Raw genomic sequence first — 25,889 nt, forward strand, 5'->3', positions numbered from 1 at the left:
ATATGTCCCGCTTGCAGCAAAAGAGAAAGAAGCAACTATCTCAGCGATTATCTCAGTCTATAACTGATTTGTTTCGGACCTGGACATGCTCCAAGATGGCGCCATCTTGCTTAACCCCTTAAGGACCGGAGGTTTTTCCGTTTTTGCATTTTCGTTTTTTGCTCCTTGCCTTTAAAAAATCATAACTCTTTCAAATTTACACCTAAAAATCCATATGATGGCTTATTTTTTGCGACACCAATTCTACTTTGTAATGACGTCAGTCATTTTGCCCAAAAATCTATGGTGAAGCGGGAAAAAAAATCATTGTGCGACAAAATTGAAAAAAAAACGCTGTTTTGTAACTTTTGGGGGCTTCCGTTTCTACGTAGTACATTTTTCGGTAAAAATGACACCTGATATGTATTCTGTAGGTCCATACGATTAAAATGATACCCTACTTATATAGGTTTGATTTTGTCGGACTTCTGGAAAAAATCACAACTACATGCAGGAAAATTAATACGTTTAAAATTGTCATCTTCTGACCCCTATAACTTTTTTATTTTTCTGTGTATGGGGCGGTATGAGGGCTCATTTTTTGCGCCGTGATCTGAAGTTTTTAACGGTACCATTTTTGCATTGATAGGACTTATTGATCACTTTTTATTCATTTTTAAATGATATAAAAAGTGACCAAAAATGCACTATTTTGGACTTTGGAATTTTTTTGCGCGCACGCCATTGACCGAGCAGTTTAATTAATGATATATTTTTATAATTCGGACATTTCCGCACGCGCTGATACCACATATGTTTATTTTTATTTTTATTTACACTGTGTTTTTTTTTTTATTGGAAAAGGGGGGTGATTCAAACTTTTAATAGGGGAGGAGTTAAATGACCTTTATTCACTTTTTTTTTCCACTTTTTTTTTGCAGTGTTATAGGTCCCATAGGGACCTATAACACTGCACACACTGATCTTCTATGTTGATCACTGGTTTCTCATAAGAAACCAGTGATCAACGATTCTGCCGGATGACTGCTCATGCCTGGATCTCAGGCACTGAGCAGTCATTCGGCGATCGGACAGTGAGGAGGCAGGTAGGGGCCCTCCCGCTGTCCTGTCAGCTGTTCGGGATGCCGCGATTAGCCGCGGCTATCCCGAACAGCCCGACTGAGCTAGCCGGGAACTTTCACTTTCACTTTTAGCCGCGCGGCTCAGCTTTGAGCGCGCGGCTAAAGGGTTAATAGCGCGCGGCGCCGCGATCGGCGCTGCGCGCTATTAGAGGCGGGTCCCGGCTTCACTATGACGCCGGGCCCGTCATGATATGACGCGGGGTTACTGTGTAACCCCGCGTTATATCAGAAGAGCAGGACCAATGACGTACCGGTACGTCATTGGTCCTTAAGGGGTTAAGCTCTGCTGACCTCTCTGAGAAGCTCCCAGACCCTACAGACCTCACTCCTGACACCATGTTTCAGAACATCAAGCAACTCTTCCAGACCGAACTGTCTAAGGCTGCTACCAATCTTTCATCTCAGTGGCGAGAGCTGGGGCAGAGGGTAGCAGACTCTAAGGCCAAGTTTGACGACTTGGCGGACGCGATAAGAAACAACCTCCGTGTCTTGGAGGATCCCTTGACACAGCTACAGGCCCTTAAGCTGAAACCCGAGGACCTCGATAACCGCTCTAGACGAGTGAATTTGCGGATCCGTGGCTTACCGGAGGAGGTGACAGAGGTCTCTTAGACGATTTCCTCCCTGTTCTATGAGCTGGTCCCACAATTGTCTGTTTTGTCCGCATACACAGGGCCCTGGCTAGACCCAAGAATCCTGATCTACCGCGGGTCGTGATCCTAAAACTTCATTATCCTGAGGTTAGAAACCTTATTTTACAGGCTGCTAGAAATGTCCCTGCACTCCCTGGTGCCCCCCCCCCCCCCCCAGTGCATATCTACACTGATCTAGTTCCTTCCACCCTAGCTTGGGACTTTCACCCAGTAACGTTGGTGCTACAGTGGGGAGGGGTGTGGTATAGATAGGGATTCCCCTTCTCCCTCTCCTTTCAAGTGAATGGCCACTCCCACACTGTTCGCTCCCTGACTGATGCCAAGGATGTGCTCTCCCAGGAACGCATTAAGCTAGTAGACCAACCACCTTTGCCCGAGTGTTTAGGCTGCTTGATTCGTACCTGGATACCTGTTGCTAAGGACCGGTGTTCATCTCTCCCTCCTTCGGTGGACCCTCTTCCTCCTTGAAAGCTGAATACTGACTGTATTGTTACACCCTGTTACCTCTGTTGGGACGCTGCTCTGTTTTCTTCAGCTTGGATGGACATTCCTGTAGTCTCCCGATGGACTAGTGCACTTTACACCCTGGACATGTCATTGGACTGCCCCCTCTTCCCCTCTACCCCCCCTAGTTGGTCGGTTGTGGTCACCCACTCCCTTTCTTCAGGAGTCTTGTCTGCGGTCCAGAATACTGTTTTCCACCATCCCTCACTGGGAATTAGGAAGAATGTCAGACAACTCTCTCCGGCTGCCCGTCTCTCCTATTCTATGGTTTTGTTTACATTTTGTCTTTTTTTGTGTTTTTGTTTATTTTTTGTTTATGCAGGCATGGTATTATATTGCATGGATGTTCCATTTTTATGTCCTGGGTGCATGCCACCATTATTCCTGTAGTAGTCTTTTGCATGGCATCTAGGCCTTCATTTTTCATAGGTCGTATAAAAGGTTTTACTGCTTTTCGTTCACATCTAAATGTTGCAGGGTGAGGACTCTCCTGAGTAACCCATTCCCACTCTCTGTACAACATGAATATATGGACCCTGAGGTGTTTTTTGATATTACTAGGTACTCTATATGATAAGGTTTTATGTTTGGTTAATACATATGCTCCTACTGACTCTCCCCTGACATTTTTTGGGAAGATGTGATGACTTACGATACTTTGATTTGGGCAGGTGATTTTAACATTTAGCAAACTAGATAATTCTAACTTGGCCCCATTTCGCAGGTCAGGGGCTCAACAACGCCTGCTTTAGTAATTGTTTATAGATCATGGTCTGACGGACGTTTGGCGTGAGCATAACGGAACAGCCAGGGGTTATTCTTATTATTCCCCTGCTCAGCTACATTTCACCAGGATTGAATGGGTGTTGACCACCCGCAGGACCTTACCTTCTCTCTGTCGGTTGGCGTGGTCCGACCATGATATGGTATGTGCTGTGTTCAATTTTATGACTCCTTTCACATCCCCTTTTTGGTGGCGTTTGAATGAGTCCCTATTTGCCTAGGGTCAAACAGCAGTTGGATTCAGATCTGTCCTCCTATTTCACCTTCAATGTTGACTCTGATACTGCCCCTGAATGGGGATGGTTGGCCCACAATTCTTACATTCATGGACAAATCATATCTTTAGCCACAGGCATCAAGCACGACCGTAAAAAACGCAAGCAGCCCTTAGAGGCTAAATTGCAGAGACTTACATTTGTGGTCAGGGCTACCAACGTGAATAAGCTGCCTGAAAATAACAACAATACCTAATAATGATAACAACCATAATATTAGTAACGACAATAGTAATAACGATCATAGTTATAACCATTATAACGATACCTTATGACTATTAAATCTAACAACAACAACAAGGATAATGATAACATACTTACAGTGGTTAGAATTGTGACCAAAACCGCGACCGTGGGCATGCCTATAGAGGGCCAATAATTAAGCCGATTTCTTCTAAAGGTATGGTGTTCAGACGTACATTGTCTGAACACCATACCTTTAGAAGAAATCGGCTTAAGTATTGCCGAATACTAGGAACCCCATAATGACACCCCCCCCTGCTTTGAGGGGCAGGGGCATACAAATGCCCGTGTCTCATCCGCTCGGCTGGTTGTAATTTATATATCCGTACTTGTATGATTGCTGTTACTTAACATGCTAAAGTATAGTAAGTCATAACCTCTACCAAGGGTCTGCCTATAAAGGGCCAAAAAATACACACAATATCCTTTTGATTCCCTACCACCACCTGAGCCAGCGATGTTATTACTCTGAAGCCGTGTCAGAACAACAAATATGCAGTGCATCCCCTTGCGGACGTGGCAGGCATAACTGGTATACTACCGCCTATGAGCCAAAATATAATTGCTCTGAAGCCGTGGCCGTAACCATGATTATGCAGTGCATCCCCCTGTGGACGTGGCAGGCATAACGGGTAAACCACAGCCTATGAGTCATGATATTATTGCTCTGAAACCGTGTCAGTAACAATACTTATGCAGTGCCTCCCCCTGCAGACGTGGCAGGCATAACAGGTATACTACCGCCTATTTGTCATGATATTATTTCTCTGAAAATGTGTCAGTAACAATAATTGCGCAGTGCAACCCCCTGCTGATGTGGCAGGCATAACAGGTATACTACTGTCTAAGTGTAGATATTATTACTCACAGGAATGAGTAATAATAATAACATAATTTGCAGTGAATCCCCCTGCAGACATGGCAGGTAAACCGGTAACATAACACCTATGTGAGGATAGCTCTGAAAACAATTTAGCAAGAAATATTACTTAGATGACTTACCAGTAGCAATAATTACACATTGCGACCACTTGCAGACATGGCAGGCATACAGAGTATACTACGAATTTGGGTTGTGAATATTGTTGCTCTAAAGACGTGCCAGTAACAATAATTACGCATGTGCATCCCCCTGCAAATGTGGCAGGCATGATGGGTATCCAACCTCCTATGAGTCATAATGTATTAATTCTGAAGACAGTTGTGAAGTAGAGGCTAAATGTAACATGACAAGTTAATCAGACTGCTAATAATGATCGTAACTGATTTTAATTGTTTTTATTGGCTGTAGTAATACATGTCTGCACCTATGTATCGCACAAATGCTATGAGCGTATCACCAGTATACAGCTGCGAATGTATGAGCCGCGTTAATTAAGCGTATGCACCCACCATAAATGCTGTGTGTATGAACAGTATAAATGCTATGAGTACACGTACAGTATAAAAACTAGAAGCGGATGTGCAGTATAAAACTAAGAGCAAATGTACAGTATAAATGCTAAAAAAGTGCAGAGCTGTAGCCAGCTCCTTTTGCGCCCAAGGCAAGCCCAGAAAACTGCAACCCCCCCCCCCCCCCCCCCCCCAAAAAAAGAAAAAAGGTCAAAAAGTGGTTCTGGAGTATAATACAGGATATAACTCAGGATCAGTACGGAATAAGTAATGCAATGTATGTGTTACGCCGAGCGCTCCGGGTCCCCACTCCTCCCCGGAGCGCTCGCTACACTCTCGCTCCCGCAGCGCCCCGGTCAGATCCACTGACCGGGTGCGCTGCGATACCGCCTCCAGCCGGGATGCGATTCGCGATGCGGGTGGCGCCCGCTCGCGATGCGCACCCCGGCTCCCTTACCTGACTCGCTCTCCGTCGGTCCTGTCCCGGCGCGCGCGGCCCCGCTCCCTAGGGCGCGCGTGCCGGGTCTCTGAGATTTAAAGGGCCACTGCGCCGCTGATTGGCGCAGTGTTTTAATCAGTGTGTTCACCTGTGCACTCCCTATGTATACCTCACTTCCCCTGCACTCCCTCGCCGGATCTTGTTGCCATTGTGCCAGTGAAAGCGTTCCCTTGTGTGTTCCTAGCCTGTGTTCCAGACCTCCTGCCGTTACCCCTGACTACGATCCTTGCTGCCTGCCCCGACCTTCTGCTACGTCCGACCTTGCTTCTGTCTACTCCCTTGTACCGCGCCTATCTTCAGCAGTCAGAGAGGTTGAGCCGTTGCTAGTGGATACGACCTGGTCACTACCGCCGCAGCAAGACCATCCCGCTTTGCGGCGGGCTCTGGTGAATACCAGTAGTGACTTAGAACCGGTCCACTAGCACGGTCCACGCCAATCCCTCTCTGGCACAGAGGATCCACCTCCTGCCAGCCGGCATCGTGACAGTAGATCCGGCCATGGATCCCGCTGAAGTTCCTCTGCCAGTTGTTGCCGACCTCACCACGGTGGTCGCCCAGCAGTCACAACAGATAGCGCAACAAGGCCACCAGCTGTCTCAACTGACCGTGATGCTACAGCAGCTACTACCACAGCTTCAGCAATCATCTCCTCCGCCAGCTCCTGCACCTCCTCCGCAGCGAGTGGCCGCCTCAGGCCTACGACTATCCTTGCCGGATAAATTTGATGGGGACTCTAAGTTTTGCCGTGGCTTTCTTTCACAATGTTCCCTGCACTTGGAGATGATGTCGGACCAGTTTCCTACTGAAAGGTCTAAGGTGGCTTTCGTAGTCAGCCTTCTGTCTGGAAAAGCTCTGTCATGGGCCACACCGCTCTGGGACCGCAATGACCCCGTCACTGCCTCTGTACACTCCTTCTTCTCGGAAATTCGAAGTGTCTTTGAGGAACCTGCCCGAGCCTCTTCTGCTGAGACTGCCCTGCTGAACCTGGTCCAGGGTAATTCTTCCGTTGGCGAGTACGCCGTGCAATTCCGTACTCTTGCTTCAGAACTTTCCTGGAATAATGAGGCCCCCTGCGCGACCTTTAAAAAAGGCCTATCCAGCAACATTAAAGATGTTCTGGCCGCACGAGAAATTCCTGCTAACCTACATGAACTCATTCATCTAGCCACTCGCATTGACATGCGTTTTTCCGAAAGGCGTCAGGAGCTCCGCCAGGATATGGACTTTGTTCGCACGAGGCGTTTTTTCTCCCCGGCTCCTCTCTCCTCTGGTCCTCTGCAATCCGTTCCTGTGCCTCCCGCCGTGGAGGCTATGCAAGTTGACCGGTCTCGCCTGACACCTCAAGAGGGGACACGACGCCGCATGGAGAATCTCTGCCTGTACTGTGCCGGTACCGAACACTTCCTGAAGGATTGTCCTATCCGTCCTCCCCGCCTGGAAAGACGTACGCTGACTCCGCACAAAGGTGAAACAGTCCTTGATGTCAACTCTGCTTCTCCACGTCTTACTGTGCCTGTGCGGATATCTGCCTCTACCTTCTCCTTCTCCACTAAGGCCTTCTTGGACTCCGGATCTGCAGGAAACTTTATTTTGGCCTCTCTCATCAACAGGTTCAACATCCCAGTGACCAGTCTCGCCAGACCTCTCTACATCAATTGCGTTAACAATGAAAGATTGGACTGTGCCGTGCGTTACCGCACGGAACCCCTCCTAATGTGCATCGGACCTCACCACGAAAAAATTGAGTTTTTGGTCCTCTCCAATTGCACTTCCGAAATTCTCCTTGGACTACCCTGGCTTCAACACCATTCCCCAACCCTGGATTGGTCCACAGGGGAGATCAAGAGTTGGGGTCCCTCTTGTTTCAAGGACTGCCTTAAACCGGTTACCAGTACTCCTTGCCGTGACCCTGTGGTTCCCCCTGTAACCGGTCTCCCTAAGGCCTATATGGACTTTGCGGATGTTTTTTGCAAAAAACAAGCTGAGACTCTACCTCCTCACAGGCCTTATGACTGTCCTATTGACCTCCTCCCGGGCACTACTCCACCCCGGGGTAGAATTTATCCTCTCTCTGCCCCAGAGACTCTTGCTATGTCTGAGTACATCCAGGAAAATTTAAAAAAGGGCTTTATCCGCAAATCCTCCTCTCCTGCCGGAGCCGGATTTTTCTTTGTGTCCAAAAAAGATGGCTCCCTACGTCCTTGCATTGACTACCGCGGTCTTAATAAAATCACGGTAAAGAACCGCTACCCTCTACCTCTCATCTCTGAACTCTTTGATCGCCTCCAAGGTGCCCACATCTTTACCAAACTGGACTTAAGAGGTGCTTATAATCTCATCCGCATCAGAGAGGGGGATGAATGGAAAACGTCATTTAACACTAGAGATGGACACTTTGAGTATCTGGTCATGCCCTTTGGCCTGTGCAACGCCCCTGCCGTCTTCCAAGACTTTGTTAATGAAATTTTTCGTGATCTCTTATATTCCTGTGTTGTTGTGTATCTGGACGATATCCTGATTTTTTCTGCCAACCTAGAACAACACCGCCAGCATGTCCGCATGGTTCTTCAGAGACTTCGTGACAATCAACTTTATGCCAAAATGGAGAAATATCTGTTTGAATGTCAATCTCTTCCTTTCCTAGGATACTTGGTCTCTGGCCAGGGACTACAAATGGATCCAGACAAACTCTCTGCCGTCTTAGATTGGCCACGCCCCTCCGGACTTCGTGCTATCCAACGTTTTTTGGGGTTCGCCAATTATTACAGACAATTTATTCCACATTTTTCCACCATTGTGGCTCCTATCGTGGCTTTAACCAAAAAAAATGCCAATCCTAAGTCATGGCCTCCTCAAGCGGAAGACGCCTTTAAACAGCTCAAGTCTGCCTTTTCTTCAGCTCCCGTGCTCTCCAGACCTGACCCATCTAAACCCTTCCTATTGGAGGTTGATGCCTCCTCAGTAGGAGCTGGAGCGGTCCTTCTACAAAAAAATTCTTCCGGGCATGCTGTTACTTGTGGTTTTTTTTCTAAGACCTTCTCTCCGGCGGAGAGGAACTACTCCATCGGGGATCGAGAGCTACTAGCCATTAAATTAGCACTTGAGGAATGGAGGCATCTGCTGGAGGGATCAAGATTTCCAGTTATTATTTACACCGATCACAAGAACCTCTCCTATCTCCAGTCTGCCCAACGGCTGAATCCTCGCCAGGCCAGGTGGTCTCTGTTCTTTGCCCGATTTAATTTTGAAATTCACTTTCGGCCTGCCGATAAGAACATTAGGGCCGATGCTCTCTCTCGTTCCTCGGATGCCTCGGAAGTAGAGCTCTCTCCGCAACACATCATTCCTCCTGACTGCCTGATCTCCACTTCTCCAGCCTCCATCAGGCAAACTCCTCCAGGGAAGACCTTCGTCTCTCCACGCCAACGCCTCGGAATCCTCAAATGGGGTCACTCCTCCCATCTCGCAGGTCATGCGGGCATCAAGAAATCCGTGCAACTCATCTCTCGTTTCTATTGGTGGCCGACTCTGGAGACGGATGTTGTGGATTTTGTGCGAGCCTGCACTGTCTGTGCCCGGGATAAGACTCCTCGCCAGAAGCCCGCTGGTCTTCTTCATCCTCTGCCTGTTCCCGAACAGCCTTGGTCTCTGATTGGTATGGACTTTATTACAGACTTATCCTCATCCCGTGGCAACACTGTTGTTTGGGTGGTCGTTGATCGATTCTCCAAGATGGCACATTTCATCCCTCTTCCTGGTCTTCCTTCTGCGCCTCAGTTGGCAAAACAATTTTTTGTACACATTTTTCGTCTTCACGGGTTGCCCACGCAGATCGTCTCGGATAGAGGCGTCCAATTCGTGTCTAAATTCTGGAGGGCTCTCTGTAAACAACTCAAGATTAAATTAAACTTTTCTTCTGCTTATCATCCTCAATCCAATGGGCAAGTAGAAAGAATTAACCAGGTCCTGGGTGATTATTTACGGCATTTTGTTTCCTCCCGCCAGGATGACTGGGCAGATCTTCTACCATGGGCCGAATTCTCGTATAACTTCAGAGTTTCTGAATCTTCTTCCAAATCCCCATTTTTCGTGGTGTACGGCCATCACCCTCTTCCCCCCCTCCCTACTCCCTTGCCCTCTGGTGTACCCGCTGTGGATGAAATAACTTGTGATCTTTCCACCATATGGAAAGAGACCCAAAATTCTCTCTTACAGGCTTCATCACGCATGAAGAAGTTTGCTGATAAGAAAAGAAGAGCTCCCCCCATTTTTTCTCCCGGAGACAAGGTATGGCTCTCCGCTAAATATGTCCGCTTCCGTGTTCCCAGCTACAAATTGGGACCACGCTATCTTGGTCCTTTCAAAATTTTGTGCCAGATTAATCCTGTCTCTTATAAACTTCTTCTCCCTCCTTCTCTTCGTATTCCTAATGCCTTTCACGTTTCTCTTCTTAAACCACTCATCATCAACCGTTTCTCTCCTAAACTTATCTCTCCCACTCCTGTCTCCGGTTCTTCTGACATCTTTCCTGTAAAGGAGATACTGGCCTCCAAAAAGGTCAGAGGAAAAACCTTCTTTTTGGTTGACTGGGAGGGCTGTGGTCCTGAAGAGAGATCCTGGGAACCTGAGGACAATATCCTAGATAAAAATCTGGTCCTCAGGTTCTCAGGCTCCAAGAAGAGGGGGAGACCCAAGGGGGGGGTACTGTTACGCCGAGCGCTCCGGGTCCCCGCTCCTCCCCGGAGCGCTCGCTACACTCTCGCTCCCGCAGCGCCCCGGTCAGATCCACTGACCGGGTGCGCTGCGATACCGCCTCCAGCCGGGATGCGATTCGCGATGCGGGTGGCGCCCGCTCGCGATGCGCACCCCGGCTCCCGTACCTGACTCGCTCTCCGTCAGTCCTGTCCCGGCGCGCGCGGCCCCGCTCCCTAGGGCGCGCGCGCGCCGGGTCTCTGCGATTTAAAGGGCCACTGCGCCGCTGATTGGCGCAGTGGTTCTAATCAGTGTGTTCACCTGTGCACTCCCTATGTATACCTCACTTCCCCTGCACTCCCTCGCCGGATCTTGTTGCCATTGTGCCAGTGAAAGCGTTCCCTTGTGTGTTCCTAGCCTGTGTTCCAGACCTCCTGCTGTTACCCCTGACTACGATCCTTGCTGCCTGCCCCGACCTTCTGCTATGTCCGACCTTGCTTCTGTCTACTCCCTTGTACCGCGCCTATCTTCAGCAGTCAGAGAGGTTGAGCCGTTGCTAGTGGATACGACCTGGTCACTACCGCCGCAGCAAGACCATCCCGCTTTGCGGCGGGCTCTGGTGAATACCAGTAGTGACTTAGAACCGGTCCACTAGCACGGTTCACGCCAATCCCTCTCTGGCACAGAGGATCCACCTCCTGCCAGCCGGCATCGTGACAGTATGTACACAGTGACCTCACCAGCAGAATAGTGCATACAGCTCTGGAGTATAATACAGGATATAACTCAGGATCAGTACAGGATAAGTAATGTAATGTATGTACACAGTGACCTCACCAACAGAATAGTGAGTACAGCTCTGGGGTATAATACAGGATATAACTCAGGATCAGTACAGGAAAAGTAATGTAATGTATGTACACAGTGACCTCACCAACAGAATAGTGAGTACAGCCCTGGGAGTATATTACAGGATGAGGATGCCCATACTACATTATAGAAAAAAAAAAACCTGTACTCACCTCCAGTGCTCCTATTGTGCCCATCTCCGGTCCCCCGGTGTAATCCTGAGCTGAAGAATGTTTTGGGCCCGGAGTGACATTGTGGCCCACTGTGTCATACTGCTGCTAAGCCTCCGTAGTGATGTCCCACCTCGGCCAGCTAAGCAGCAGCATGGCACACTGGGTCCCGATGTCACTCTGGGCCTAAGTGTCACACTGCAGCTCAGGAAGAGGACTGCACCCGGGGACCGTAGCAGGGCACAGCGGGAGAGCTGGAGGTGAGAACAGATTTTTTTTTTATAAACCTGTAGTATGGACATTCATCTAAAATGTCCTCTGAGCTGACCAGGTCCACCGACGCAAAATTGCGGTGTCCTGATCAGTTCACACGGGGAGCGGAGGGTCCCTACCTGCCTCCGGTTTATCCTATCAGCCCCTAAATATAAATAAGCCCCTTCCCTAATTAACGTTCTGATCAGCCTCCCTTTACCCATTTTTAAAATAAAATAATGTAAATAAAAATAAACGTGGTGTCGCCTCATGCGTAAATGTCCGAACTATTAAAATATAACAATAATTAAATAAACCACACGGTCATTGGCGTAAACATAAAAAAATGCCAAAGTCCAGAATTGATGATTTTTGGTCACTTTATATAACATAAAAAAAGACAAAAATGGTAAAGCTAAAAACTACAGATCATGACACAAAAAGGGAGCCCTCGTACAATATTATAATAAGGAGGCATATTTACAAATGAGAGGACACAGTGGGCATTATTATTTATTTATACATAAGGGGACACAAAAGGGCTTATGAGGGGGCACGAGGGCATATTTAAAAAATTAAGAGGCATCGTAAATATGAGGGGGACACAGAGGGCACATTTTTATATGAGAAGAACATAAGGCAATATATATATTGCCCTCCTGTTCTTCTCATATAAAAATGTGCCCTCGGTGTCCCCCTCATATATATAATGCCCCACAGTGCACCCTCATATATATATAATGCCCCACAGTGCACCCTCATATATATTTGATTGTGTGTCTTGGCCTTACCTGTTCGCACTGTTGTCTAAATTTGGTTTCTTGGGTCCCTTTATTCTGATTTTGACTAATTTGTACTCAGCGCCGACTGCATACTTGTCGCCAGCTCTTTTCGCGTTAGTGATAAAGCTTTTGGCAGAGTTGATTAGGGATCATCCTGACATCAGTTGCACAACAATTGGCTCGTCTGTGTATAAGGTGAAACTTTTTAAAGATGGCCACTTGTTGACTCTTACGAATCCCCTTGTGTCCTTGCTGAATATTTTTCAACTTTGTGATGATTTCGCCCAGTGGTTGGAGCTACGTGTAAATATAACGAAATCTGAGATACTCTATTGTAATGTCCCGCCTCTTACACAACAGTCTATTGCCCATACGTTTGGCTTTAAAGACTTTCTCTGGTTTTTCCTATTTGGGGATTAAATGGACATCCTCCCTTCAGTCCCTCTACGGGGTTAAAGGGTAACTCTCATTAAAATAAATTTTTGCTATTGCACTCTAATATATTTCTAATATACTTTGTTTAAAAAAAATTAAGTTATCTATGTTTTAATTGTGCTTAAAAAAGCCCAAGAGCACATTTTCCCGCATCTTATACACAGACTTAGGACCGAGGTCCAAACACAGAAAGTGCAGCCTGGAGTGCTGCTTTCAGCAGCCAGGGAGCCGCCGGTAATGGCCGACATCCGCAATCATGTGGATGTCCGCCATTTAAGGGGTACTCCGGTGCTTACACATCTTATCCCCTATCCAAAGGATAGGGGATAAGATACCTGACCGCGTGAGTTCCGCCGCTGGGGACAGCTATCACGCCCCCTGCCGTAGGCTTGCATTGAGTGGCAGAGCGTGACGTCACACGCCGCCGGCCGTGTGGTCGTCGGTAATCAGACATGGAGCGAACACGCTCCGGGGACTGATTACAAACGGGGGTGCGCGTGCAAGATCCCGGGGGTCTTTTGGATAGGGGATAAGATGTGTAAGCACCGGAGTATTCCTTTAACGTCAGATGCAGTGATCAATATAGATCACGGCATCTCCGGCAGTGGGGTACTTTAATTGGATGATGGGATCACCTGCAGCGGATGATTTACATTTTTATTGGGGGGAGGGGATATTTCACATTCTTTTTTAAAGCTTTAATAGTCTCCATAGGTGATTATTTGTAGAAATCATTTGATTGCTAATACTGTTCAGTGTCATGCATAGGGCATAGCACTGATCAGTGTTATCGGTCATCTTCTGCTCTGGTCTGCTCGATCTCAGACCAGAGCAGAAGACCCCAGGAGACGGACGGAGGAAGGTGAGGGAATCTCCATCCGTCTCCTGGGGTCTTCTGCTCTGGTCTGAGATCAAGCAGACTAGAGCAGAAGATGACCGATAACACTGATCAGTGCTATGCCCTATGCATAGCACTGAACAGTATTAGCAATCAAATGATTGCTACAAATAGTCCCCTATGGAGACTATTCTAGTGTAAAAAAAAAAAAAATGTGAAAAAATCCCCTCCCTCAATAAAAATGTAAATAATTAGTTTTCCCATTTTACCCCCAAAAAAGAATAAAAAATTAATTAATAAACATGTTTGGTATTGCCGCATGTGTAAAAATCTGAACTATCAAAAAATATTGCTTTCTCAATCTCATATGGTGAAAGGCGTAAATGTAAAAATATTTTATTCCCAAATTTTTTTTTATAAAAAAACTTAAATATAAACAAATGTGGTACCGATACAAACTACAGATCACAGCGCAATAAATGAGCCCTCATACCTCCCTGTATACAGTAAAATAGGAAAAGCTATAGGTGGTCAAAATAGAGCAGTTTCAAACATACTAATTTTGTTAAAGTAGTTTGAGATTTTTTTAAAGCGGTACAATTCTAAAAAGGCATATAACATGGGTATCATTTTAATTGTATTGACCCACAGAATAAAGATGTCATTTTTACTGTAAAGTGTACAGCATGAAAACTTAAAAAAAATAGAAAAATTTGCTACATTGCGGTTTTCCCACATAAACAATATTTTTTTGGTTGCGCCGTACATTTTATGGTGAAATAAGTGATGTCATTATAAAGTAAAATTGGTGACGCAAAAACAAGCCCTCATATGGGTCTGTGGAAGGTAATATAATAGAGTTACGATTTTTAGAAGGCAAGTAGTTAAAAACGAAAATGAAAAAATAAAATCGGCCTTGTCCTTAAGGGGTAAGAACTGCCTCCACTGAGACCACCACTTTTGTAAAAGTGTGTGGGGCTGAAGAAATGCCAAACCGGAGGGCTACAAACTGAAAATGTTTTAAGACTCCCTTGACCTAGAATGCGATCCTCAAAAATCTTCCGGATCCAGGATGGTTGGGAATATGGAGGAAGGCTTCCTTGAGATCCAAGGTAGTCAGGAAATCTTCCGGCAAAATAAGATTGGTTAACAACTTTATAGCTTCCATCCGAAAGTGATTGTGCTTCATGTACTGATTAAAAAATCACTACGTACTGAGCCTTATGTGACTCTGCTCTAAGGATACGTTTACACATGCGTATTTTTGCTGCCGTTGACCTAAATGGGTAGCAAAATCTGTTACGGCAGACCTGCAGCAGAAAATATGCACGTGTGAACGTACTCTAAAGGTCTTGTTCACATGAGCGGATTTCCTTTCAAACCTGCTGTGAGTTCGAAAGACGGCGGCTCTCCACTGGCTGCCAGCAAAAATTTGTTGGCCATTTTTGAAGTCAATAGGGTCTGTGGCGGATTTTCAACAGCGTAAACCCGCTGCTAAAAAAAATCTTCTGCTGACAGGCCACAGAGACCCCGCCCCCATTAAAATTTGCAGCAGGAAATACAAGTTTGAAAGGAAACCCGCTTATGTGAATGAGCCATAAAGGTTGGAGTTTTTCCAGATTTACTCCTGTGCCGGGTAGTACTCTGTAAAGCTGAGGTTGGTGCTCTCAAATCACCCAAGTGCAAGTAAAAAGTGCAAACGTGTTCACACAAAAACCGTGCATGAGGATGCAGTCCATCACAAGCCCTTCACCGAAAGGAGAGAGGCCCCCCCCACCCAACAAAACCCTTAACCTCCAAGCCTTAAGGCACCTGCGAGGCTCCAGGAACAATGTCCCTTTTCGACAAAGCTACTCAGGGACCTAAAAGTGTTCCCGGGGGGCAACTAGGCGTTAACCAGGTTGCCACGAAGGAACCAATAAAACCGGTTTGGTACTCATGCCAAACAGGAATACCACGGGGTATGGCAGGGAGTTGACACACGTCCTCTAGATCGGCAGGAGGAACACCCAGAAGGGCAACCGCACCCTACCAAATTCTTGTGACACATAAAGAACACAAACGTGAGCACAGTGACAAAAACCATATAAATAAATAAGTGAATGTGCGCTGCGTAAAACTGCCCGGACATCCGTCCGGATCTATAGAAATTACTCTGCAGATCAAAAGCCAGAAGGCCGGAACAGTAGAGGTGAGTGCTTGGAAGAGTGAGAGATAACGTGCGTGCTTCGTGCCATCTGTCAAGTGGGGTTGCCAATACCAAATGAGTTCCGGCACCCTGGGGTCACCACTGGAGGCTCTGCTTTATTAGACTTTCTACATGTCAAAATTAGCACAGAACAAGGAGTGCTTACAAATGCCATGGCAATTTTCTTCTGCAGGTCAGTACAATTATGGCGAAACCTAATACATATACTTTTTAGAATGGTTCATTACAGTGACACTATAAAATTTATTTTTCGTTAAAAAAAAAAAAAAAAGTTATTTTTGTGCATCTCCATGGTTTGAGAGCCATCTTTTTTCACTGACGCAACTTTTGGAAATTTTGCAATTGTTTAGATACTTTGTATGTTAGGATTGTGCCTAAATAATAATTGTGAATTGAAATTTTGTGAAAGATATTTTGTATGTAAAAATTTTACAAAAGAAAAAAAAAAGAAAAGAAAAAGAAACCTCGGCACTCAGGATTTCCTTTGAATAATCCTCTGTGTTTTATTCACATGTAAATCACAATGTAACACAGTGTTTCTAGTCAATTTACTAATTATTTGTGATTTTTTTCACACGCCCCTTCCCATAGATTTGCACTGAAGGGGTGTGGTGTGACATCTCGAAGGGTGTGGTGTGACATCTCGAGGGGCGTGGCGTGATGTCACGACCCCACAGCCCGCACCCAGCGTTTGGAACAAAATATTCTGAACACTGGGGCAGTGGAGTACCCCATTAAGTATGCGAGAAATACACAACAAACAAATAGCATACTATTGGATTTGTGTGTGTCTGCACAAAATACGGCCACTTGGGCAAATATTTTGCCCAAAAATTACTATCCACTGCATCTGCCAGAAAAGTAGACCCACACTAAGAAAGTGTGGTAGATGAAAAGTCACAAAAAAAAAACCTGCAACCATGTTCACTACGCAATAAATGCAACTTATAAACACAAAAACAAGTGTAAAGAAAATAATAAAATTCCCCCCATTTTGCTTCTTATATAACAGGCATTTTCAATCATAATTTATTCCTCTAAATGGCTTTACTGTAACAATTGTGTTAATTATTTTACTGTATTATTTGCCAATAAAAAAGTTAAATTAAAAAAGGCTGCTTCACTGCCTGAATTATTTGGTATTTATGAAGATGTGATTTGTGGATAAAAACGTTTCCCACATTCTGGTTATTATGACTTCTTCCGTGTGTGAATTCTCTGATGTTCAACAAGATGTGATTTCTGAGTAAAGCATTTGCCACATTCTGAGCATGAATATGGCTTCTCCCCAGTGTGAGTTCTATGATGTAGAACGAGACGTGATTTCACAGCAAAACATTTCCCACATTCTTGGCATGAAAATGGCTTCTCTCCTGTGTGAATTCTATGATGTTCAACAAGCTTTCTTTTCTCCAAAAAACATTTTCCACATTCTGAGCATGAAAATGGCTTCTCGCCTGTGTGAATTTTTTGATGGCGAATAAAAGCTGTTCTTTCCCTAAAACATTTTCCACATTCTGAGCATAAAAATGGCTTTTCTCCTGTGTGAGTTTTTTGATGTTCAACAAGCTTTGATTTCAGATAAAAACATTTCCCACATTCTGAGCATGGAAATGGTTTCTCCCCTGTGTGCGTTCTATGATGTTCAACAAGCTTTCCTTTCTCCGAAAAACATTTTCCACATTCTAAGCATGAAAATGGCTTCTCGCCTGTGTGAATTCTTTGATGGCGAATCAAATCTGTTCTCTCCCTGAAACATTTTTCGCATTCTGAGCATGAAAATGGCTTCTCTCCTGTGTGAGTTTTTTGATGTTTAACAAGAGCTGATTTTGGATTAAAACATTTGCCACATTCTAAGCATGGAAATGGCTTTTCTCCTGTGTGAATCCTCTCATGGTCAAGAAGATTTTTTCTTATAGAAAAACATTTCCCACATTCTTGACACGAAAATGGCTTTTCTCCTGTGTGAGTTTTTTGATGTTCAACAAGGTGTGATTTTACAGTAAAACATTTCCCACATTCTTGGCATGAAAAAGGCTTCTCTCCTGTGTGAACTCTCAGATGTGCAACAAGCCTTAATTTCAAAGTAAAACATTTCCCACATTGAGAACATGAAAATGGCTTCTCCCCAGTGTGAATTTCTTGATGGCGAATAAGATTTACTTTCTGCCTATAACATTTCCCACATTCTTGGCATGAAAATGGCTTCTCCCCTGTGTGAATCCTCTGATGGTCAACAAGATATGATTTCATAGTAAAATATTTTCCACATTCTTGACATGGAAATGCCTTCTCCCCAGTGTGAATTCTCTGATGTTGAACAAGATGTGATTTCATAGTAAAACGTTTCCCACATTCTTGACATGAAAATGGCTTCCCCCCTGTGTGAGTTCTCACATGTCTATCAAGCTGTGATTTGAAAATAAAACATTTCCCACATTCTTGGCATGAAAATTGCTTCTCCTCTGTGTGAATTCTCTGTGTATCTTGTGTGGTATGATCATCTGCTTTATAATCTGAAGATATAAGATTCTCCTCTGATCTCCCGGTACTGTCATCTGCCAAGGATAAAACAGTTTATGTTATTTATCAGTAATAGAACCTTAAAAAGTTTGCACACATGTACAGTCAGTCACATGTACAGTCAGTCACATGTACAGTCAGTCAGTCACATGTACAATTAGTGCTGAATTATTCCATTATGTGACATCATAGAACATTCTCACTATCTGCTCTAATAATCTTCTCTCTCCCCCATCTCCTGCAGTAAGACTGAGATCGCAGTGATCATTTTTTCTTTTTTTTTTCTTCTCGCCTTCTAAAAACCACCACTCATACCCATTCACAGACCAATACGAGGGCTTGTATTTTGCAAGACCAATTGTACTTTGTACTGACACCCTTCATGTTATGATAAAGTGTACTGGAAAATTGAAAAATATGTGATTTTGGATGCTTTAGTTTTTACAATTCAGAGGTCCCTCAACATACGATGGAAATCCGTTCCAAATGGACCATCGTTTGTTGAAACCATCGCATGTTGAGGGATCCGTGCAATGTAAAGTATAGGACAGTGGTCTACAACCTGCGGACCTCCAAATGTTGCAAAACTACAACACCCAGCATGCCCGGACAGCCAACGGCTGTCCGGGCATGCTGGGTGTTGTAGTTTTGCAACATCTGGAGGTCCGCAGGTTGTAGAGCACTGTTAGAGGAAGTTAACTCACCTGTCCCCGCCGCTCCGGACCGTCACCGCTGCCCTGGATGTCGCCGTCCATCGCTGTCGCCGCGTCCCCTAGGTGTCCCCGACGCTCCGGCAAGGCCTCTGCTTCCCCAGCATCCGCGCTCTCCGTCGCCGCCATCATGTCGGTACGCACGGCGCTCCTATTGGATGACGGGACGACGTGATGACGTTGATGGGGAGCGCCTACGATGCAGGGGATCCCAAAGAGGACGCGCCAAAGCCCCGAGGACAGGTAAGAGACATCACCGGAGCTCACGGGGCACCGTAAACGGCTATCCGGCGGCAGCTGAAGCAGTCTGCGCTGCCGGATAGCCGTTTATACGATGGCCCCGACATAAAAAAGCATCGTATGTTGATGCTGCCTTCAATATGCGATGGCCTCTGAGAGACCATCGCATGTTGAAATTATCGTATGTCAGGGCCATCGTAGGTCGAGGGGTCACTGTACTTTTTTTTATTCTATGTGTCAGTACAATTTCATCTATGACTTTAATCTTATCAACCCATAGAATAAAGAGGACGTCAACTTTACTCTAAAGTACAATGTAAAAACTAAAGCATCCAAAACATGTTTTCATTTTACTACTGTTAGGATTAGCTACTGTTAGTAGTTGTTATTTAGTCTAGGATGTGCACAGGAGCTGAACCATCCATAAGTCTGCAGCTGTTGCTTATATTTCAGCAAATCTTCTATCTCTTTCTTTCTTCTATATATAATTGGAGTTAATAGCTCATTTGTCCAAAAATTGTGAAAATACTTTTTCCTCATCAGCAATATCACATTTTTACCCATATTTTATTTATTTTTAGGCTGAATAGGAAATGTACAGAATAAAAAGTAACAGCAGATGTACACCAATTTTTTGAATTTTTTTAGAAATTCCCTTTGAAACTGACTAAATAACATCTGTGACTCCACTCTGCATTTAATGGTTACTACTCACCTGGACAATAACCTGTAGGAATGTCCTCTTTATACTGTTCATTACTGCTCACATCTGTCTCCTCTTCTTCCTTTATGTCTGTAGTATTAATATAGTTCAGATCTTTCCCTGTAGGAATGTCCTTCATATACTGCTCATGACCGCGCACATCTGTCTCTTCTTCTTCTTTTACCCTTATGTTTGTAGCATTAATATAGATCAGATCGTTCCTTGTAGGAATGTCCTCTTTATACTGCTCATTGCCCCTCACATCTGTCTCTTCTTCTCTTACCCTTTTGTCTGGAGTATTAATAGAGTTAAGATCTTTCCCTGTAGAAATGTCCTTTTTATACTGCTCATCACCACTCACATCTGTCTCTTCTTCTTCCTTTATGTCTGTAGCATAGATAAGATCTTTCCCTGAAGGAATGTCCTTCATATACTGCTCATCACTGCTCACATCTGTCTCTTCTTCTTTCTTTATGTCTGTAGTATTAATATAGTTCAGATCTTTCCCTGTAGGAATGTCCTCCATATACTGCTCATCACCACTCACATCTGTCTCATCTTCTTCTTTTACCCTTTTGTCTGGATCATTAATAGAGTTAAGATCTTTCCCTGTAGGAATGTCCTCCTTATATTGCTCATCATTGCTCACATCTGCCTTTTCTTCTTTCGTTATGTCTGTAGCAAAAATAGAGTTCAGATCTTTCCCTGTGGGAATGTCCTCCTTATACTGCTCATCACTGCTCACATCTGTCTCTTCTTCCTTTATGTCTGTAGCATTAATATGGAGCAGATCTTTCCCTGCAGGAATGTCCTCCTTATACTGCTCATCACTGATTACATCTGTCTCTTCTTCTTTTACCATTCTGTCTGGAGCATTAATATAGATCATATCATTCCCTTGACTCAAAAGCTGTAAAAGAAATATTGTAAAAGTCATCAGACAGTAAAGTCACCTGGAATATTTTAGGGTGAAAATTTTTTATAAAAGCACGACTGTCTTTTGGGTAATGTATCAGGATAATTTACTTTATGTGGGAGTGTACATAAGGAGTAGCATTTTTTCAAGCCATTATATACTGTACCTTATATATTGCATGTTTCACCAGGTTTCTGCTCAATCTTAAATTTATAGTTAAAAACCAGAAAGAGGAAATATATGGTCCTTCAACCAATGATATACATGCCATTGGAGACAATTTTACAAAATAATAACTCAATTGAAATCTACCAATGAGGCCACAGATAAACACATTAAGCTAAAATATATAATTTTTATTAAAGATGATAAGAAAAACAACGCCTCACAATACAGTGCTCAGAAAGGTATCAAATCAGATATAGCACTAAATAATAAACACAAAACCAGGGAAGGGGGTTTAGGGTACAGGTGAATAACCTGACCTGACCAACCCTACCTAGTCTAACCCCTTGCCCTCACTACAATAAGTGTGGACAGGGAATAGGGATACAAATTATATCCATAGTAGAAGTCACATATACATTAAGAATAAACAATGCAATGACTCAATATGTATATACTCTTACTCCTAATGACCATTAGGAGTAAGAGTGTTTCCCAACCAGGGTGCCTGGCTACCCAGACATGCTGGAAGTTGTAGTTTTGCAAAACCTGGAGGCACCCTGGTTGGGAAACACTGCTTTAGATAGCTGACTTAGAATGCCTTTCTCTGTACGCACATGCACCAAGAGATTCATTAGTCTTCCTCCCTAACGGAGGTCCATTTCCTTAATATTCCTTTGTAAAAACTGAACAGAAGTATTCATTTAGACAGTCAGCTAGCCCATTTTAAATGACATTTTATTATCATAATGCCCAAAAATGACATAACAGGAGGTGTTATCTCAGCCTTATAGCTGCAGGTCTCCTAGAACAAGGGTTCTCAACCAGAGGTAAGCGTACCCCTAGGGGTACGCCAGGAGTTATGCGGGGATACAGCATTTCGCTGACAAATACCGGCCATGCATTGGCCAGTATTTGTCATCGCAGAGCACGGATTGGACACCACAGTCACCACGGCAGCTCACTATAGTGTACCGTGAGCTGCAGTGGCTGCCGGGCCTGATGTATGACATCCCTGACAATGTGCGGAGCCGGAAGGACAGCGCCGAAGGACGTCACTCGTCAGTGCGGCCCTCTGACTCCCGCCGAACGGCATAGACAAAGGCCTGGGAAGAATGTTAAACTAAGTGTAACACCGCAATATGGGAGGGTGTTATTGTATGTATCTCATATATTGGCCTAGGGGGATCGGAGAGGAGAATATTGGCACAAGGGAATTAATATGGGGGGGGGGGTGAATAATGGCAAAAGGGGATCAGAGGGAGGGGGGAATAATGGCAAAAGGGGATCAGAGGGAGGGGGGGGGGGAATAATGGCACAGGGGGATTCATATGGAGGAGGGGGGGTAATCCTTATCCCCCCCCCCTCTCAATCTTAATCCTTTTATCCGATTATGGCAAAAGGGGATCAGAGGGAGGGTGGAATAATGGCACAAGGGGATTAAGTATCGGATTAGAAAGGTAAGCACATGTTATTATGAAATTAAGTACTTTTATGACTTATTTTGTCCACGGGTACGCCTCGCATGTAAGTTCCGCACAAACTTACGCGAAAGGGGTACCTGCGGACATACTTTCACCCATTGGGGGTACAGTTGCGAAAAAGGTTGAGAACCACTGTCCTAGAAGCTGGAAATTAAGATGATGGATCAATAACAACCTCAGGACCCTCGTACTTATGTATATCCGGCATGGCTAGAAAGGCTTCAGGTTGTGTCAGTGGAGAGAGATCAGAAAGAAGTCAGATCGGAAAAGGGACAAATTCTTTCGTGATAAAAGAGATTACGACACAGACGCAGTGTTCACTTGGAGGAATCAAAAACCCGCAGGAGTTAATCAAAAAGGGAGGAGAAAATTTCAAAAGAAAAAACAGAAGTCCTGACTATTGGACCACAGACTCTGATACGAGTGCATCGGATGAAGCCAACAAGGAAACAACTAGGGATCAAAAGTCGAAAGATAAAAAAAGATGAAGCCCCTTTAGGAGAAAGATTAGGAGGGGAAAGCATAAGAGGAGGAGGAATGAACAGATACCAACAGAAGCGAAAGACAGTGTCATGGCAGGAGTAACTAGTACAGACAATGTCATCAATATCGGAAGTCATTGCCGTCTTGTCCAAGGGTCTTAATTATGGACGGCATGAGGGGTTCTACTTCCCCCAGTTTGAAGTCGACCTCTTCAAAGCAGTCAGGAAAATAAATCTGCATAAAATATTTAACAATAAGGAAGATTCGATCTTTCGTTAACAAAAAGAAAGTCACCAATATGCATAGGCCTATTAGGTTTTAGTGTAGCTTCAGGTCTTGATGAAAGGGAATCCGATGATGTGAGGATATTGGCTGCGTTAGCTGCAGACTCTTCATTCGTAGAAAGTAAAGAGATATATACAACTAAATTCTCAGGGGGAAAGCCGTCAACTTTTAACCCCCAGTATGCCCAGGCACTCCATTAGATCTCTTCACTACTGCAGTGCTTAGCGATACGAGATGCTTAGTTCATCCAGAGAAAGATCTCAATACAGAAGAGAAAAAGGCCTTTGATTGGGTCAGTAATCAACCTCACTTAACCCCTTAAGGACACAGCCTTTTTCACCTTAAGGACGCAGCCCTTTTTCACAATTCTGACTACCGTCACTTTACGCATTAATAACTCTAAAATGCTTTTACCGAATATTCTGATTCTGATATTCTTTTTCGATGACATATTCTACTTTATTTTGGTGGTAAATTTTCGTTGTTACTTGCATCCTTCTTTGGTGAAAAATCCCAAAATATCATGAACATTTTGAAAATTTTGCATTTTTCTAACTTTGAAGCTCTCTACTTGTAAGGAAGATGGATATTCCAAATACATTTTATTTTTCTTCACAAATACAATATGTCCACTTTATGTTGGCATCATAAAATGGACATATTTTTACTTTCTGAAAAAATTAGAGGGCTTCAAAGTAGAGCAGCAATTTTCAAAAATGTCATGAAAATTGCAAAATCTGAAGGGACAGATGTTACAGAATTACAACTCTCAGCATGCCTGGACAGTCTTGGCATGCTGAGAGTTGTAGTTTGGCCACATCTGGAGGGCTACTGTTTGGGCACCACTGTAACAGTGGTCTCCAAACTGTGACCCTCCAGATGTTGCAAAATTACAACTCCCAGCATGCCTGGGCAGTCTTGGCATGCTGGGGGTTGCAGTTTGGCATCCACTAGGAAGGGCAGCAGTAAAAATCGCTTACTGCCCCTTCCTCCCCCCCCCACCTTTGTTTCCCTACCTGCGCCGTGATCGGCTGTCTCCAGCGACGATCCCCACGGCATCTTGTCCTCAGGTACCGGCCTCCATCTTCTCCCCCCGTTCTGCCTGACATCCAGGGGTGGGCAGAATGGGGGGGTTGCCATGGCAACCCACTGTCCTGCGCTGCCATTGGTGAGAATCAGTTCTGGCCAATGGCAGGGGATAGGAGAAGATCGCAGCACTGTGACCTCGCTCCTATCCCTCAGGATGATTGGGGCTGTCACTGACAGCTCCAATCATCCCTATTTTCCGGGTGATCGGGTCACCAAAGACCCGATCAGCCCGCAATAGCAGAAAATTGCATGTCTGAATTGACATGTGATTTTCTGTGATCGCCGACATCCCCCCTCGGCGATGTGTCCCGGGATGCCTCGGCGATGTGCCGGGATGCCTGCTGAATGATTCCAGCAGGCATCCCGTTCCGGACCCCAACCGGCTAGCGGCGGGGACCGGAATTCCCACGGGCGTATGCATATGCCCTACGTCCTTAAGGACTCGGGATGCAGGGCATATGCATACGCCCTACGTCCTGAAGAGGTTAAAGGGGGAATTCAATGCAAAAACATATTATCCCCTATCCAAAGGAATAGGGGATAAGATGTCTGATCGCGGGGGGCCGCCTTGATCTCCCTGCAGCACCTGCATTCTATGCTGGGCTGCGTCTCCAGTTTCGGAAACCTCCGGGTTTCCAGGACTGGGGACGTGACGTCACGCTACACCCCCTCCATTCATGTCTATGGGAGGCCGTCACGCCCCCTCCCATAGACATGAATTGAGGGGGTGTGATGTCAGGGAACGCAGGTGCTGCAGGGAGATTGCGGGGGGTCTCAGCAGCGGGCCCCCCACGATCAGACATATTATCCTCTATCCTTTGGCCCCCACAGCGCTTCTATATATGTCCCCCCCCCCACATTTATATATGATAGCACTGCGGGGGAAACATATATAAATGCGACGTGGGGGGGGGGGGGACATATATAGAAGCGCTGTGGGGGCCAAAGGATAGAGATATAAATGTGCTGCGGGGGGCAAGATATATAGAAGCGCTGTGGGTCCAGACATATAACCCCCCTGCGATTCAGCAACCAAGTAGACGCAGCAGCACTCCAGCGTAGTGAAAATAGTGACTTTTATTTATCACCAAGATGCAATAGCGACGTTTCAACCACCTAACGTGGCCGTCCTCAAGCAGTGTGAGTTACATAATACGTGCTTTAAATAAGGGAAGACAATGTGACCTCACTTCCTGTGGGCGTACAATAATTAGCATGTGTAAACAAACAAGTAGGTTCACAGTAATAGACCTCTATACATCCCATGTACAGGGAACCCTGTTCTACTGCAAAATTAAGTGTAACATCAAATAAAGTGTAGAAAAACAAAACACTCGTGCTAAACACACAATATACAATTACTATGCAGTACAGTGTTATATATAAAACAATGTTCCGTGTCAATCAGTCCATACCTCCAGTCCCGGACGTGGGACCCGAACATAGAGATCTCAAACATACCCCTGACTCCTCCATAGGAACGAAAAAAAGCAATATCATAGGTGATTGGCGTTCTTGCCGACTGTAGTAGTTTCCGGTGACCGGATCCAAGCTTCCGGTTTGCAGGCCTGTGGTATTCCAATTTACACATGCG

General features: G+C 45.1%; 1 protein-coding gene across 1 annotated transcript; it reads right to left on the minus strand.

The window, feature by feature from the left end:
• Positions 1–16,196: 16,196 nt before the first annotated feature.
• On the minus strand, positions 16,197–20,761 carry LOC130296272 (oocyte zinc finger protein XlCOF6-like). The gene is made up of 2 exons (XM_056547667.1): positions 19,886–20,761; positions 16,197–18,255 (listed from the first exon to the last, which is right to left on the minus strand). Exons 1-2 carry the CDS (start codon positions 20,733–20,735, stop codon positions 16,889–16,891), a joined length of 2,217 nt encoding a protein of 738 aa, XP_056403642.1. The 5' UTR covers positions 20,736–20,761; the 3' UTR covers positions 16,197–16,888.
• Between the last annotated feature and the right edge of the window lie 5,128 nt (positions 20,762–25,889).

This window comes from Hyla sarda, chromosome 1 (genome assembly GCF_029499605.1).
Source record: "Hyla sarda isolate aHylSar1 chromosome 1, aHylSar1.hap1, whole genome shotgun sequence".
Lineage (NCBI taxonomy): Eukaryota > Metazoa > Chordata > Amphibia > Anura > Hylidae > Hyla > Hyla sarda.

What these genes read in the sequence shown, in the direction of transcription:
- LOC130296272 (XM_056547667.1), bottom strand. Translation starts at nt 20,735, where the DNA reads ATGGTAAAAGAAGAAGAGACAGATGTAATCAGTGATGAGCAGTATAAG. An exon ending in TCCTACAGGTTATTGTCCAG is followed by an intron (nt 18,256 to 19,885) that starts GTGAGTAGTAAC and finishes TATCCTTGGCAG; the next exon opens with ATGACAGTACCGGGAGATCA.